Source organism: Heliangelus exortis, chromosome 11 (assembly GCF_036169615.1).
Source record: "Heliangelus exortis chromosome 11, bHelExo1.hap1, whole genome shotgun sequence".
Lineage (NCBI taxonomy): Eukaryota > Metazoa > Chordata > Aves > Apodiformes > Trochilidae > Heliangelus > Heliangelus exortis.
Window position 1 is genome coordinate 17,971,210 of NC_092432.1, and position 18,197 is coordinate 17,989,406.

The 18,197-nt window shown below is 37.5% G+C and overlaps 1 protein-coding gene across 4 annotated transcripts in view; it reads left to right on the top strand.

Moving 5' to 3' along the window:
• THSD4 (thrombospondin type 1 domain containing 4) overlaps window positions 1-17,722 on the top strand; it is a 288,268-nt gene extending 270,546 nt beyond the window's left edge. For all 4 annotated transcript variants that reach the window (XM_071755032.1, XM_071755030.1, XM_071755031.1 and 1 more), the window contains 4 exons: window positions 4,791-4,964; window positions 7,644-7,823; window positions 10,420-10,564; window positions 11,788-17,722. In XM_071755032.1, the coding sequence (XP_071611133.1) occupies window positions 4,791-4,964; window positions 7,644-7,823; window positions 10,420-10,564; window positions 11,788-11,930 (642 nt within the window). In that variant the 3' untranslated portion in view covers window positions 11,931-17,722. The remainder of the gene's footprint in view (window positions 1-4,790; window positions 4,965-7,643; window positions 7,824-10,419; window positions 10,565-11,787) is intronic.
• Window positions 17,723-18,197: the final 475 nt, after the last annotated feature.

The window sequence follows — 18,197 nt, forward strand, 5'->3', positions numbered from 1 at the left end:
CATACTGGCACACTCAGGCACAGAGAAGTCCTCAGAGCTTCCAAGGCAAATGGTGTTTATTGAATGGACCAGAGTAGTGAAAAAGTTTGATCCCTGGTGTTACTTATTTCAGAGAGCATCAGTAATATGTAATTATGAACAGTGTTAGCAACTGCATACAAAGAAAGTAACAGTGTGGATGTAGAAGCAGTCATGGTCCAGCTTGAGTGTCTAAAAATTTTAAGACCATATTTCAAAACTTCTGTTATCCTGAAGGGATAGCATGGACCTGCCAGACTAAATAAAGGAACAGTCTGACTTGGATCCTGCACCTATTGTATGCATAGATGCACTCTAAATGGAAATAATTCAGATACAGATATCAGAAAGTATTTTGGCAATACATAAGGATATTTATGACTATCCACCTAACCCCCTGTTTTTTATATACCTCTTACAGAAAACAAAGGTTACATAATCCTTCTAAAATCCCTTCTGAATGAGATTTTCTCAGAGTAGATCAAACAATGCTAAACAGTTTCATAAATGTATTTCAAACACAGATCTTAATTTTTATTTTTTTGCAGTTGTGTAACATCAGGAGGATGATTCACAAAAAACGTCACTATTTTGGGGAAATAATTAAGATTATGGAGGTTTAAGTGTGGTAAACAGAAACCCTGCACAAATGGAGACATTTTACTGGAAATTAATTGGTTGCTATTTAAGAAATTAATGAAGGTTAGCAATGATGCTGAGAACTGGGTGAAAAGACTTTGGATTTCTGGTAGATTTTGCTGCCAGTTTCTTGTGGTCTGTTGCCCAGGTGAGGGTAATGAGTAGGGCCAGCAGATTAGTGAAAGGGAGCTGGCACTGGTAAAGGGTTTTTTTTGTTTTGCTCTACCATGTGGTGTGGCTGTGACAAAAATTCAGACTTTCAATTGCATTTTTTTCCAGGTTTGCTAGAACTAGCCTTATGTCCCTCAAATGCTGCTTTCTGACAACTGTTGGAACACTGTGTTAGGGTTGTTCCCCTTATTTTTAGTTTTTAATGGCAACTGAAAGCTACTGAAACTGGATGCATGATGGAAGGATCTCAGGAAGAGGAGATATGGCAGACTCCTTAAAACTAGGGAGGGTGTTCCACAGACTAAGGTTTTTCAGGAATTTCTGCCAATTCAAACAAGACAGTGAAATAAAATACCTTTAATAATAGGACCATAACAGAAAAGTTTCAGCTTGTGAAAGTTCCTCGTGTCATACAATGTAGGTTATGGCAGTTACTGTGTATTAAAGCAACAAGTCAATGGCACAAAACTGAAAGTAGTGGGTGTGTCATTTGTGAAAACCAAAGAGAGAGGATTCATTATCCAAACACTCCCTGCTCCCTGCTTTGGGCTTTGGAAATCACGACTTTCACGTGGAAGATTTTTACTGAAAGGAATGAAAAAAAAACATGAAAAACCAAATACTTAACACAGAAACATTCAGGTTTAAGTTTGCTTTGTAAATCCTTTGGGGGTAGTTAATCTGTAGTAAAATCTTGCAGCAGAGGGTGGGACAACCCTATAATTTTCCATTTGGTATTTCCTTTGTTATTTGATATGTAAGCCTAGTTCATGCATAATAATTTAAAACATAACACTATGGAGATTTTCTGGATGACTTTATAGACTAAACTTGTTCCCAGCTCTGCTTTACAAAGCAGAAAAGCAAATCAGATTGTCAAATGAAAATTACTTAGAAATAAGAAAAGTATTTACAGAATAGATGCATAGTTCTTTGTGCATAATGTAATTGAACATACTTGCCAAGGATAAAATATGAACAGCCACAAAATTAATTTCTATACAGTGGGTTTGAAAGGCAGCCATTTTATAGGGCTCAATGAAGCAGTTTACCCAGGGGTGGACTGTTTGAAATGGGTTTAGTGTAGTTATTGCTTACACGATCAGGAAAATGTTCACTACTGGCACATTTTACACAATTCTTGTATTTTCAAGATTTTGCGAGTTTACTTTGAAAAGACCTCCTTGGCCATCAAATCTGCTTTGCTGAGGAGGTAAATCTATTTCACACACCTGTATGAAGGTGGAAAATTTTGTTGTTCACCATCAACAAAAAATGGTTGTGTTACTTACAGACATCATTTAAGAGAAGCTTAGTTATTAGATCTTGCAGATGGAGGAAGAAACCATTCCAGACTGTGAGCACATTCTCTGTATTCCTGTGGATTATAAAAGATGGATTATAAATTCTGATTCTCTGGTTATTCCAAAACTCTGGTTTTTTTGTTAAAAAAATGACTTGTCAAAAGTTCAATCACTTCTTCAGTTTTTTAGGGATTCTATTTCAGTAAAGCTTTGCCCTTCTATTGAATCATCTTGTTGAAGAAGCCAACCAGCTGATAATATTTTTCTATACTGTATCTGTGGGATAAATACAAGGTGGCTACATTCTTCACACCAATAAGCAGTGTTCTTCAGTGAGGTTGAAATAAGAATACTTTGCAACCAATTGTATATTCAGTCGATGGACACTCTCTGGAGAAGATGAATGACTATAGTGTTTAATCCTCTTATTAACTGTGGTGCTATCATGGCATCTGCTGTTCTGTAGTTGAAATATCCCTCACATTATTACCAATGGGAGCCAAATCAAGCTAGTGGGCAACTCAGTGTCCCGTTAGCAGGTCTTTGGATCAGTCTTATTTTATTCAACAAAATAAAAAAAAAAAAAAAAAAAAATATTCCAGTACAGTTACATTGATTCACCAGGAATGTACTGTTCATTGTAGAAGTAATACAAAGTTTCTTCTAACTAATAACATCTTAGGTTAAAAATAAAATCTGAAATTTCACTCAAAAGCATATATTTCTCCCATATACTACATTGTTATTTGTGGTTTTCTTTGCATGTGTAAAATAGTTGTTTGTGATTGTTTAAATTTCATTATACACATATTTTTCAGCAAGCTCCACATAGTTGTTTTTTATTTTATTTTGGTTTATTATTTTTTATTTTAATGGACATGCAACTACAAATGCATTTTAAAAGAAAAAGATTAGGAAAGAATCAGTCTTAGCACAAGAATTGATTATTTCCCTGGCATGTCAATAGTTTGATGTTGCCCAGAGCAATAGAATATCAAAGACTTTCCCACGGGAGTAGATGAATGACCAAACTCTAAGGGCATAACTGGAATTTATCCTGCATGATTTATGGATGACATGCATATTATCTCTGAGCATGTGAAATAGGAATCTGCATATCACTATTTATTAAGAGTTTTCAGAATTTAGCAGTGAAAAGTTGATAATGGTGAATGTTAGTTACTGGGAAGTCATACCATCAGAAAGCAACACTGGATTTCAATAAAATTCTACAGCAATCTCCTCTGCCAAAACTAATTAAGAACTTAAAATTTAAGCAGGCTGAGCAGTAAGTAGTGATAGTCACAGTTACTTGCTGAGGATTTACCTGAAGCATTTGAAACAACCTGTCAGAGATGTTAGAGGTTCAACACGGCCAAGTGCCGGGTCCTACACTTTGGCCACAACAACCCCATGGGGAGCTCCAGGCTGGGCACAGAGTGGCAGAGAGGGACCTGGGAGTCTGGATTGCCAGGAAGCTGAAGAGGAGCCAGCAGTGTGCCCAGGTGGCCAAGAAGGCCAATGGCATCCTGGGCTGGCTCAGGAACAGCGTGGCCAGCAGGTCCAGGGAAGGGATTCTGCCCCTGTGCTCAGCCCTGGGGAGGCCACAGCTTGAGTCCTGTGTCCAGTTCTGGGCCCCTCAGCTCAGGAAGGAGATTGAGGTGCTGGAGCAGGTCCAAAGGAGGGCAGCCAGGCTGGTGAAAGGACTCGAGCACAGACCCTATGAAGAGAGGCTGAGGGAGCTGGGGCTGTTCAGCCTGAAGAAGAGGCGGCTCAGGGGAGACCTCATCACTCTCTACAACTCCCTGAAAGGAGGTTGGAGCCAGGGGGGGGTTGGGCTCTTTTCCCAGGCAACTCTCAGCAAGACAAGAGGGCACAAGAGGTCTTAAGTTGTGCCAGGGGAGGTTTAGGTTGGATATTAGAAAGAATTTCTTTACTGAGAGGGTGATCAAGCATTGGAATGGGCTGCCCAGGGAAGGGGTGGATTCTCCATCCCTGGAGATATTTCAAAAGAGCCTGGATGTGGCACTCAGTGCCATGGGCTGGGAACTGCAGAGGTAGTAGATCAAGGGTTGGACTTGATGATCTCTGAGGTCCCTTCCAACCCAGCCAATTCTATGATTCTATCATTCTATGATACACACAAAAGCTCTGGATGCATTATATAGTTGTTTGATTACCAACTCCACAGTTCTCAGAGTCTTCCTGGCCTCAGCCTTTTAACCAGTGTAGGAGTTCAGGTGGCTGACAGCTTGAATGGCTGGAGGAGAAATTTGTAGAAAAACTCAGTCTGAAATACGGCTCAGGTCTGAAAAACTGCCTGTTGGTGTTACCCCTTCTCACATCTGCTAACGGGTATGCAGAAAGATGAATAATAAAAAAAAAAAAAAAACTGAAATAATTTACATATAGGAAGAAAGAAAAGCTATGAAAAATAGATCTCTTTCTTCCCCAATTCTTCAGTTTCTTTCCCTTGCAACTGTAAAGGTACTACTTGTAGTGTATTCAAAGGTATGAAGCTGTAAAATGATTTGCTACAGCTGAATTACAAGTAAAAGCAATCAACATATTCACTTTTACTTGATTGTTGCTTCTCCTTATTTCATTGTGCAGTCTGAAGGGTGGACTAGTGAATATGTTCTGCCTTTTGCTCCCCAGTGTTCTGCAGAATGTGGTGATGGAATCCGTACACGCTCAGTGGTTTGCATGACCAACCATGTCAGCAGTTTACCTCTGGAAGGCTGTGGCAATAACAGACCCTCTGAAACAACTCCCTGCAATAATGGACCCTGTGCTGGGAAACAGGAGTGGTTTGCTGGGGGATGGACCCAGGTAAACTCTATATCTACCATATTTATTAAAATTTTTTTCTGCCGGTATTTTAATTTTTTGATGTACTTTTGTGCAATGAATATGTGTGCCTTAAAGTGTTTTTACATCTCTGCAGAATATTTGGATTTTTTTTCTGCATTTTGCTGAGTTCATGTTCAATACTTCTCAGATCCTGCTGATTTTCTACTTTCATGGAAATAAGATTTTGTTCTTCTCTTCCTCTGTACCTTCAGTTTGCTTTCTCAACTGACCCGATAGATTTATAAAATGAAAGATTAGAGAAAACTGCTTAGCATATTCAGGTGAATGCTAGAGCTACATCTGCACCCTTTAAAAGATCAGCCTTTGTGATCAGGAATACCTGCAGGGATACATACATAGACATATATGGAGAGAGAGAGAGATTACAAAAGACAAAACCCCATGGTTAAACCCAAAAAGAAGCTTCAGTATTATTGTGCTGAAATGTGTGATAATGGGTGAAAAGAACAAAATTTGGTTAGTGTCCTGTATCCTGGTGCTCTTTCCTTGAGGTAGATTTTTCTCTTGATCCCCATCTTAATAGTCCTTCTTGCTCTAAGTAACATTTCTGCTGTCAGGAACAAAGGCATTTCAGCAGCTGTCAGCTGGTGCTCAGACATTCATGTCCCTCTCTCGTGTAGCCTTGAGAGCCTTTTGGACTGCTGGTACCTGCACTGCATCGAGTTGTTAGGGGAAAGTCTCTTGGCTGTGCTGTGAACTCACTGCATTTCAGATTCCAAGAATCTTCCAGGTGATAAGGAGTTGGAAATTATACTGATACAGCTGAGCTGGAGATTACAGGGCCACTACTATGCTAATGCTTTCAAGTGTAAGTGATAATTATGTGTATTTTTAAGAGTAATAACATATTTGGATTTAAAACATACTTAGCTGCAGTTACAATGGATAAGATCTGGGCTGTGTTACTTACACCGCTCCATGCAGGTGAATGGGAACTTTGTATCCATGCTCGCTGCCACAGAGAGAGGCCTTCAGTAAGGTCATCCTGACTCCCTGTTCTGAATAAGCAAGTTTCTGTCCTTCACAATTTGCTGTTCTTTTAAGCTAATTCACCTTCTTTCTTCGCATGAGATTGAATTGTTTGATGCATACCAGGGGTACAAAGTCTTTGCTGTATGTTAACTGAAAGAACTATCTGACAGCATCTATTCCACCATCCATGTCCTGACATATGGATACCAAAATGAAAGCAGATAGTCAGTAGATCAGAGTCAGAGGGAAGATTGGTGGGTGACCTTTCATGTTATGCTTTGCTACAGCTAAAGCTGAATGATAGGACACTGTCTTTTGGAGGAGCCATTAAAAGAGGGCAGTGACAGAGATGTTCAGTGGTAAAAAAAGTGCTGCTGGGTTATTTTCTCCTGAGTTTATTTGGATGCATTCACCTCAAGGTTCTTCATTCAGCTGAAGGCTTTTGTGGGTATCTGGTAAAGGGATCATAAATTCCACCAAAATATAAACAAAATCCCCAGGTTTAATAACATTTGATTGGTTTAGGCTAGAAAAAGCCTTTGAAAATCATAGTCCTTTATGCAACATAGAAACCAATATGTTGTTGAATCAACTTCTAAAAACCTTTTTACCACTGCCAGGAACAGCATTATGTGTGTGTTTAACCTTTAAATGGGCAGTAAGAGTCAAAGTGAGTAAAATGTTCAGAACTGGACCCAACACTGCAACACACTGCCACTTGCAGCCATGAAAAGAACGCCCTGGCAGATCAAGGCATTTTCTAAAAAACATGCAGAATGTGCAGATTTGTAAAGCTGTAACCTTCAAAGGTTCAGTGCAGGGCATACAGCCCTGCTTTAGCAAGAAGCAGTAACACTGTTTATGGAGAAAGTAAGTTATGCTTCTCTTTTAATTAGAAAAATAAAGGCCTGATTCTTTTTATAGCTATAGATAAAACTAAGCTTTTATATTTCTCCAGAAGCACACTTACAGTCCTATGTCATCTTTTTCATAAAAATAACTGGAAACATGTTTTCAGTCTGAGGTGCCATGTGGAATAAAAATTTACAGAAACATAGTTTTAGCCACTGTAACCATGTTTAAGATAAAAAACTAAATATGTCTTAAACCATGACACACTTGCAGTCACTTTTAGTCACTATTGTATCCTTCAGCATTTTCTTGTCCTAGTTCCTAGCTGTGACTGCTGGTTACTGTGTTAGTACTTCCTAAAGAAAAAATTGAAAAAGTATTAACAACAACAACAACAACACAACTTTTACCTAAGCTACTCTTCTGGTTCTGAGACGTAAAAATCCTGCCACAGGAACTGAAGGAATACTTTACCCTTTCCCTTTTTCTTCAAGTCATATATATGCCAATGATGGGAGAAAAGATACAGGCAAGTTTGTTTTGCTGAGGAAAGAACAAGGAAATGGAGTTTGGATATTAGTGTCTAGGTATGTGTCCAAGAATAGAGAATAAGCAAAACTTTATAAATTTTCCTGATTTAATATTTATTTAAAATTCAAGTAAGTATTATGTGTGTATGTGTGTGTTGTTTTATTTCAGAAACAAATAATGTGGGGAAATGTTACTTTGGAAACAAGTTGAAGGGCATCTGTTGAATAACAAGCTCCACCTTTTTTTTTTTTTTTTTTTTTTTTTCCTCTTCCTCTGGTGCAGTGCTCTACTGAATGTGGCAGTGGAACTCAACAGAGAGAAGTAATTTGTGTTAGGAAAACTGAAGGTAATTTTGAGGTTTTGAACCCCTATGACTGTTCATATTTGGAAAAACCTCCCAGCCAGCAATCTTGCTACCTCAAACCCTGTGGATCTAAGTGGTTTCATACAGAATGGAGCACAGTAAGTCTGTCATGCTTTTCTATAACTAGATGTGTTTCATGCATATTTCTCTGTGTATATTGAAAAGGAAACAATAACAATTTGGATAAAAGCATTGATCCTGAAATTGACTTATTCTTGCACAGGAATGACACTAATAAGAAAACAGCTCTATGGTGCCCAGTGGAGCTTAGGAAAATGAGGAGGTATCTTTACCAGGAGGAGACACAGCATAGTTGTCTTATCATCACTAATCCCTTAAGAATCTTCCTGTTTTATAAAGTTGGTTTGCCCATTCAATGAAACTGTCTTGTGCACTAAAAAGTTCTGTTCAAACCTCTGGTTTGATTTAAGTTGAGAAGCATTTAATAAAGAATGAGGAATGCATTCAGTTTTACCATAACTTTTACTGTGAACCCTTCAATATTTAGAACCCTAATGAGAGAAAACTTATTGTAGAGCTTCATGTATCTTCAGTGTCCTCTGGAAATGCACTATCTACCTTTATCAGTGCCACAAAACACTCTGGTTTTGTCTGTCTTTGCATCATTTCCTATACCTGACACAACTTACTGGATTTCTACAAAATAACAACATTTTTCTCAAAACAGAAAGTCCACTGTCATGTTAGAATGCAAAATGGTGTGAAAAGTGCTTAGATGGCATCATATCTACTGCAGGAACTTACACTGTTTCTTGAGCCTTAAGTCAAATTCAGAAGGACAGCTCTGAAATGTAGAGGCACCTCAGATTCCTTCAGTTTGAGTTCCCTTAATCAGGAACTCAAAGGTCATTTTGAAAATACCTTATCCAGATGACTTGAGAGGGAGAAATTATTTTTGTTTTCCCTTTTACAAATGCATAATTATTTGACTGGCCTACTGGCAGAATTAAAAAGCTGAGAAGAAGGTAGACTCTAACAAAATAAATCAGCTGAAGGGAATCCTGATTTTTCTTCCTTAATTGTAGGTATAGATTTTTATTTAAAAACATTATTCGAATTGAGCTCATAATAAAGCCACATAGATTGAAGTTGCTGAAAATTTTTTTTTATTCTTTACTGTTAGTTTGGATTGAATCACTTCCCCTTAGCAAACCCATTTCCAAATGTGAACCTGCAGGTGTGTGGCCTGGATTTGTCTGTATCCATAGAATGCAGAGATAGATTCCTTCTGAAAATGAAAATACACATTCCCTTTGGCAGGCAGAGGAGAAACAAGGTGCTAAGACTCAGCAGCTGATAAGTATTTAGAGATCCCTAGTTACTGTTTAAGTTCCTAGTTCCTAGGAAGTGGTGTCTAAACATCCTTAAAGCACCAAGCCTTTGTGAGCAGGAACAAATATGTGTGCTAGCTGAGGTTTTTCAGTTCTCCTTCTGTATCAACAGAGTATGGGGTCTGTCTTACTGCTAGACCTGGAGAGAAAGGATTATGGGTTAGCTGTGAACAGAATCTCTGGTTCAAAGCCCCTGTCCTAGATTTTGAAACTGTCCAGTTCTACCTTCAGCAGATGTTTTATATGACCTAGGATAAATGGTGTGGCTTCTATATATATTAATATATAAATATATATATATCCTTATATATATATATTAATAACCCCAAGTGTTCTCTTACTGTTGCCACAGGGCTGTGTCTTTTTCAAAGTGGGGAAATATTGTAGATGAAAAAGCAATTCAGCAATACATTATTGAGGCTTCTAGTTCACTTTCTACAATATCTGATTTTATGATAGTGATAAGTTGTTTTTGCAATATTAGGAAAATAAGTAATTATGCCCCAAAAGTTAGAAAGAAAACATTTGTAGTAGTTTGAGGCTATTAAGGTTTTAATCATTATAAATGACTCAGGTTTAATTAAGTTTGTGAGCATTTAGGTCAAACTGGAGAGTAAGCCAAATCTCAAAGACCTCACTGAGGCGAAATTCTTGAAATCAACAGGGGATTTGCTTCAGTATGGGCAGAAATGTGTAATAATTGGCTTTAAAAACACCATGACAAGCAAGTACAAAAGTCTCTGGCTTCATAAAAGACTTTGAAGCAGCACAGAAGTATTTTATTTAGAAATTCAAAGAAACCTGTAATGCTTAGTAAAATTGTTGTGCTGCAAGAAGTGAAAAATAAATAAGCATTAGAAAAAAGCAATTTAAATTATTCCCAGTCATATATAGAAGGAAACAAAAAGGCATTGGAGGTCACTGCAGTCAAGTAGTCGAGTTCAGTGCACAAAGTTCTTTAAGTAAGAAATACAAATACTGTGGAAAGAGCAGATTTGAGAGAAAAGTATAAATAATCAAAGAATAGGATGAATAATTTGAGAGGCAAGTAGCTAACTAATAAATTCAGAAAAGGAAATACTCTAGCTTGCTTTCAGTTGTGCTGTGTCTACCATGTTTATTTGCCCAATTGTTGCCTTCGTGGTCAGACATTTTTTTGAACCTTTCCAAAGTTGAACCCATACATTAAGGCCTTCATAATTCGAAACCAAAAAATAACAGAATTGGTAAAGTTGATAAAGGCTGCAGTGATGCCTGGGTGTGGCTTCAAGGTTCCCATTTTTGTCTTTCTGCATTTGCACGGCCCAAATGGTCTTCATGAACTTCAGCTTTTGTATTCTAGTGTTCCAAATCCTGTGAAGGAGGATTCCGGGTTCGAGAGGTGAGGTGCCTATCAGATGACATGACAGCCAGTAATCAGTGTGACCCTCAGCTTAAACCTGAAGAAAAAGAACCATGTAACACACACGATTGTATCCCTGAAATAGGTAAGGAAGAGGAAGCTTCTGTTTTAACTATGGAACTCCATCTAGTGGAGAAAATATTTATTATTTTTGCAGCGGGTTTAAAGTGTGTTTTCTTTATCAAGTTCAGGGTTTTAGTTTTAGAGAAAATACAGCTCTTTTCTTTGGTGCAAAAGTAGGTTTTCATTTCTGATTAAAACTGTTTTCCTTTTAACATGTAAGAAACTTGCTTACTTTCCAAGTTGCTAAGAAAGTGAGAAATCTGTTTCTGTGAAAATGGTACATATGGGGTGGTTTTATGCAGCCTCCTTGCAGTCTCAAAGGTTTCTTGTAGCAGTCTTTAAAAAAAAAAAAAAAGGATCCCCTATGATACACTGTATCAAATCACAGATCTGTAAGAACCAATAACAAATTAAGACAGTAAGGGCAATTAAGCAAATTTTCTTTTATATATAATAATTATATACATACACATAATTTGACATTGAAATAAGTCATTCAGCTCATACAGATTTTATGTTAATAGTATTGAGATTGGCTAAGCAAAGGAAGATGCAAGTATTTAGGAAGAGTTTCCTGTTCTACAAAAAAATTCAGTTGAGAACTATTCTTAACCAGGACACTCTGTTTCTGTGATCACATACCCGGTCATATGAAAATATTAGTTGTCACTTACAAAGTATTTCTAAGCCTGTTGGTTGTAAAGGAAAATTTCACAATATGAGCAGAACACATCCTAAAACATTAGAAAAATGGGGAATCTTAACACTAGTTTTCGCCTTTTTTAATTTTTTAAAATTGTTTCTAATATTTTTAAGGAGAGAGGCAGTTTAGTATTTCTAGTAAATATAGTATTTAGATTCATCAGTACTTGGAGATAACATCTGCAGCTATCTCTACATTCCCACAGGAGATTAGGACCTGTGAATCTGAAAATGGACACCTGCCTAAGTGAAGCATTCTAGAGACTTTCCTAACATCTTTATTCAAGAGAAATTTCTTCTTTAAAGAAAACAGGAACAAAAGCCCCAAAACCCCCACAGCAGTATAAATGGGGATAGATAGATTTCTTTCCTGGCTTTATATGTCTTTATATTAAATGTAGGAAATCTTGAATAATCTAACTTATTTGCATAGCTAGCCTGTTTTAACGAGACCATGAATGTTTAAATACCAGTCCAAGGGATTTTACATGGTTGCTCTAATACTGTTGCTTTGGTTTCTTCTCTCTTCCTTTTTCTCCACAGATGAGAACTGCAAAGATAAATACTACAATTGCAACGTGGTGGTTCAGGCTCGGCTCTGTGTCTACACCTATTACAAAACAGCCTGTTGTGCATCCTGTACACGTGTGGCAAACAGACAATCAGGATTTCTAGGACGTAGATAACAAAAATCCTTCTACTCAAAGTGGCAATGTCAGTCTTTGGATGGAGCTTGAACAGTGTTACAGCAGGTTTTAGCTTGTTAGAGGTGGTTTTTTTATATTGCTGACTGCATCAAGACTGTGGTTAAATCTCACCCTTTCAGTTACAGTTATTGTGCAGTTATTTTTTTTTTTTTTAATGTTTGTTGTAAAACCATGATCTTTTTAAATCATTAGTCTTTAATGATACTATTCTTTGCACCTGCTCATCAGATAATTATTTAAAGAGTATACCAGCCTTAGTATTGTGAAAGTAATGAAAACTAAATGAGTCACAGTCAATTGCTGAAGATAATTCATGAGTTTGGATGCAGCTGCTGCATTATTTTCTGAGTGCTTACTCTTAACTTGGTATTTTGGACTGCCTTAAATTATATGACTAATTCAATGAAACATGCACACTTCACAGAGAACCAGATCTTTGAAGACCCATTTATCATCAGTTTCTTAGTACTCTCACATATATTTTTAATTTCTTCAGTCTATTCATAATAAATTAGTGTCACTGTTAAGCCCTCTCAGTTGTACTTTTAACTACCTTCCTGTCCTCAGGCAGCAAATGTATATATACTTGACTGCCCAAAAGTGCCTTGATATTTTATTCATAAACTCTTGAAGTTACACTTTTATTATTTTTTAAGGATTTTAAAATACGTTACCTACCAGAGTGCCACTAGGGTCTAGCCCTTTAAGTCTTTAACAACTGCAGCTGTCAGCAAGACAGATTTACCTGAAAGGTGAAGAGCCTTTGCTGGTATAAAACAAAAAAGTGATTGTTTCCCTTGGCAAGGTCTCTTTTCTGTAGGGCATTTGTTTCAATGAACTGGTGTCTTGCCTAATGTCTTATCTCTGCACTATTGCTTAACAACTGCCATACCAAAGTGCCTTGTCCAGACCCACTCTGGATATGTGAACAGTTTCTGAAAAATACACCAAAGGATGCAGGCCTTAGGGCTTTATAGCAGTAGTTCCTCTTGGTATCAGGAAGCATTATGAGTGGACTAGCTGAGGATCTTTCAAGAGGAGTTCCTGGCTATTGACATTCTTTAGGTTTTGATCACTTATTACAACATACTTGTCTTTTTACAGTCAGTTTTATCACACAGATCTATTCATATGCCTCCTCTTCTACTACTCAAGAATGGTTCCAGACTTGAACCTGAATATAGGTGGTGATTTTTCATTTCTGCAATTACTGTACTCAGCCTTAGGAGTTGCTAAGAGCAAATAGAATGTGCTGTGCACATTGGAAGTTTTTTGCATTATCTGCACATTCTTTAGCAATAACCAGAAAGGTCTTTCAAATGTGGGAATAAAGGGTGAGGGAAAAAATAAACAATTCTGCACACTCAGCTGTTTATTTCAGCATATTGCTTGTAAGTTAGTGATGCTAAACTGTGCATATATTTCTAAGATGCCTGTTGTCTGAGTTGAAAAACAGTTTTAATAATTCATGTTAAGTCACTCTCAGTGATGTGATATAACAGTGATTAAGGTGTCCTAATACTGATGAAGAGCCATGTTTGAGCCTCATCATGGATACTTTTCTTTTGCTTTAGTGAAGAGGATGTAGAAAAGAGAACGGGGCCCTGGAAAGCCAAGGTTGCTCAGTGTGGTACCAATCACATCAGTTTGTGTGCTGCAAGTGTCACAGGAAGGTGGAACTCCTGTGGTTTAAAAGCTGCCTTGGATTCAGACAAACCTAAGATTTTTTTATTTATTCACTCATGAAAAATTTATGTTGGACATGATGAACTACTATTGTGTGGCTAAGTGAAGTGAAGAAGTGTGTCCCCTAAAATTTGAAGTTACTTTGTACCTATAAACCAATAATGTAATCGTTTGTTTCTATAAACCTTGATTTGGCTTTTTTGCTGTAATTAATTTATATGAATCTGTTAGAAGCAGAAATACTAATAAGAAAAGTTTCCATGAATCTTTCACAGTCCTATTCCCTTGATATTATGAAGATATATCCATGAAGATAACCTACAGAAATATAATCATATTATATTTCCTAGATTTTTGACCAAAGAATGATATGGAGAAAGTGCAGTATAAACAGCTCTGGAATCCAGTATTTGTAAATACAGATTTTTGTCTTGAGTATCTCATTGCAGCAATTCTTGACACACAGTATATGATTTCTGCTGTTGTCTCTTTTGTCCTAAGCAAGTGTATCCTGTCAGCTTGAGGGAGATACCTGTTCTTTAAAAAGGCCTTCTGAAAACCACAAGGGGAATGAAATGCAGAGAAGTAATCAGGTTTGCAATCAGTTCATAGAAAATAATCTGCTTGCACAGACTTTTGTCTATGAGACAGTCAGCAACTCAGCACGTAGACAGGTGATCCTGGGCTTTCATAAAATAATGGTATTTTGCTCTGAAATATATGGCCATTGGGTTATTTTACAAAGATGATAATCTTGTTGAATCCATTAAGCTGACACTAAAGTAAACAGAGTTCAAGGGAGCTAAATATCTAAGAATATATACATGCACATAACAATATAACACTGTATTAGGCCTGAGCTTTGTGAATTGAATGCAGTGAATACAAACTTTTTTTTTTTAGTATAAGAATAGTTTTCATCTATACCAGATTAAAAAACAAAAAAAAAAAATTTCACCTAATTAAACATCTAATGATAAAGAAACTGCCAGAATATTTCTGGGCAGCTTAATTTGTCATTTGATGTGTCAGCATAATCAAAACAGCAGTTCCTGCAAAATGAACTAATGAACTCTTCTTTTCAGCACTTTGATGTACTAATGTTATCTACAAAAAGTAAGTGCTGTGCTAAGATTTCAGCATCACATATAGTGTGCTTTTGAAACTGTGAGTATAGCAAATGCTTTTTTTAATAGAGCAGTGCACCAGTTTAGGTTGATGCCTGCAGAGGGCCTGATTTTCTTTTCCCTGTGAATCAGAGGTGCCCCTGATGAAGGCAGTAGACTTAGAGCAGGTGTAAACCCAATCTAAGTAAGAAATGATGCAGACTTATGAGTCTGAATGCTTTCATTTCCTTTTCTGGAATTTTATTTCTGGTATTTTAGCCTGTGTCAAAATCTTGTGCAATGGTGGAAAAAAAATGTTTCCTTGCCTTTAAGATTTTCACCTTGTACAATCAAGTAAGAATCAGAGTTAAATGTAGGAAGACTGCTGTAGATTGTTTATTTAAAGAGTGTGAGATGTCGAAAGGCTTAAAGGGGCAAAAATCAGTGTACAGCTTTCATGTCTTGGAGATATGCAGCTGGCCCACAGCAGCTCCATCCAGAGCAGGCTGTGTGTCTCAAAGCACTTTCCTGCTGGTGTAGTTGTTTAGCAAGTTATCAAGGGCCCATCAAGGTTTGCTAGGTCCTGTGCAATGTCAGATCCAAGCACATGTGGGTGGAACTGCTTTTATATAGCAATTGCATACCAAGCTTGAGAGCACTTAGTAGCAGCACTGAATTAATGGAGTTGTCCCTTCCTCTCTGAGAAAACTCAAGAAGATGGTGTGAAAGCATGAGGGCTGCTTCTGTGAGAATGACCCTGTCTGACTTGGCCAGCAGTGAGACAGATTTAATATTTGTATCAGTGTCTCTCAGCTTCAGTCCCAGGGCTCTGAATTAGGGAAGGGCTTGTTAGAGGGCAGTCAGGTGCCAAGTGCTCCAGTGCAGGAGATGTGAGTGTTTTGCAAGCCTGCTGGCTGTCAAGTGCAGCTGTAGTGTATGCCCACTGACTGGATGCAGGACTACCTCAGCAGGGAACTAGTGTCTTCCTCCTTACATGCATAATCTGTTTGGTTTTTGGTTTTGTTTTTCCCCAGTACTTGAACAAATGGAGAGCTTTCTGTGTTCATACAGCAGTGTTTAACATTCATGCTGGTTAGATCCCACTTTCATGACAATATGGTCAGTATAGCCTGGCTCAAGTGAGTACATGGAACTCAGAACAGAAAACCACAGTGTTTCTAGGACCTTGCTGCTTACTTCGCTTGTGTCTGACTCCTAGAAAGCACCAGTGATCAGCAATGAGGAAGGAAGGAGGTAGGTGCTAGAAACAGCTTATGGATAGTAAAGGGAAGCTTATGCCTTCCTAAGGAAATACCTTGCTTCCACTCTTTATAATCACTATCACCATAAGTAGTAAAATGAGCTTTACAGGGCTTTGCTTTTCTTCATCCTCATCCTGACCTGTTTCACGTTCTCTTCTTCCTCTTCAATCGGCTCCATCCCTTTGTCCTTTGGATGACAGTATTCAGTTTCACTAGAATTACTGAACATCCTGAACTGGCCATTTGGTGTTAGAAATAAGCCCAGCTATTCATAGAGCTCTGTTCCTGCCAGTCCAGTAATTTTGTGTGTGTCCATGCTGGCTACTTTTAAATGCACAGTATTAAAGCTGAATTAATTCCAGTGCAATGAAACTGTGATTACACAGCTATTGAAGTATGTAGTGTCCCTCCATTTTCACACCTAACATCTATTGCGTAGAAAAGGAGAATTATTCTCTTCATACTCAAAAAGGAAAAATCTGTGTGTCTTTGTGTTTTTCTTGAGACTTACACTTAGTGCATCTACCTTCTTTAAGAGCTATTTTGTGTGCTGGGCAGATAATTTGTGTGCATGTCTGCAACTGGACCACAAAGTATGAAATTCTGAACACTGAATGTTTGTCAGGAGTGCATTAGCTATTGTTTAGAAAATGGAGTAAAATAATTATGTCTAGATAAGAAATGAAAAATCATCCACTAAGCATTTTCAATATATTTTATAGCAAATGTGTCACTGTAATATCTCAGTAGGGTGGGTGAAAATCAGATCTGATGAAATGGAGGAAATTCCTTTAAGTCAACTCACACCAGACCTGAACTCATCTCTTTACACCTCAACTTTTAGCAACCAGAAGTTCTCAAGAATGTGAGTTCCCAATCTTCTATATAACCATATACTGTAATGGGTTACAGATAAGTACCACTATATTTGGAGAGGAAGAGAGCTTAATTTTGAGAAATCATTTACCCTCTGGAAAGCAACAGTCTTGTCATTGCTGCTTGCCCTGAGCTGTTTTGTCCATGCTGTGTTGGGGTCTCTTGAGACCAGTGGCCTTGGCTCACAAATGCATTTGTATGAGCTTGTTAAGTCCCATCATAGTCACTCAGGATCAGGAAGGACTGGAGACAAAAGAAACCCTACCTTTTTAAATATGTACAAAATTGTCTACTTGACCCTCATAATTGATTTTGGCAGAAGGATATACTTTATTATAACTTATTTTTTCTTATTTGTAAATACAAGATGTCTATGGGAAATATGTAATTCTGAGCTGTGTCTATGGAACAAGCAACTGCACCAAAATATTTAGAATAGGCAGATTTTTTTATTAAAAGGGACCTAATTTGTATTTATTTACATATACCATTCAAATTTTGTCCAGCTCTTTCAATATACTAACCCAACGTTTTAGGGCATTTTATAGCACAGGTATTACATATATATTTTTGTATATATGTTGTGCTGTAAATCCATAATACAATTTTCTAAACTTTCTGATTAGCCAGTTTCTTGAGTGAATTAAAGGGGGAGAGTATAGGCAAATGGCTTTCTGACTCGTTCAGGAATATGTATCCATGGAAATGCACCTGAACCAGAACTGTACAGCATTCTTTTCATATTGTATACATTTTCTCTTTGATGAAAAAATGTTAACTATTTTTGTTTATGACTAATTTATTTTTTATTATTGTGAAAAATAAAGTAATTTGCGATGAATTTATGTGACATGATTTGTTTCTTACTTGGTTGATTTGTTCTTCCAGAGTTTCTTGAGAATTAAGCCCAGTTATCAACAGGAGTATAACACTAAGGGAATTCTTACTCGAAGTTAGGAATGGGCAAAAGACAATTATGTTGCAAAAAGATGCATAAGTGTGTCACAGCCTTGCAAAGTGACAGCAACATCCTGACAGACTGTCACGAACATCACCGTGCCTGTCATGCAGCAGAGAGGTGGCCATTTCCTGACGGGCTGGACCTGTTCATTTCCTATGCAGGTTTGCTCCCACTATATTCTCAACTTTATTGTGAATTTTCAGGGTAAGGCTCCACCACCTCCATGTACAGGCTCAGCAAAGGAAATGGTTTGTATTTTCAGCAGGGGAGATAAAAAGCCCCTGGAGCAGCAGCGCCTTGGCTGAGCTGGCATTCTCAGTTTTGGAATCTTGCAGTGCTTTGTTTGTAATTTCAT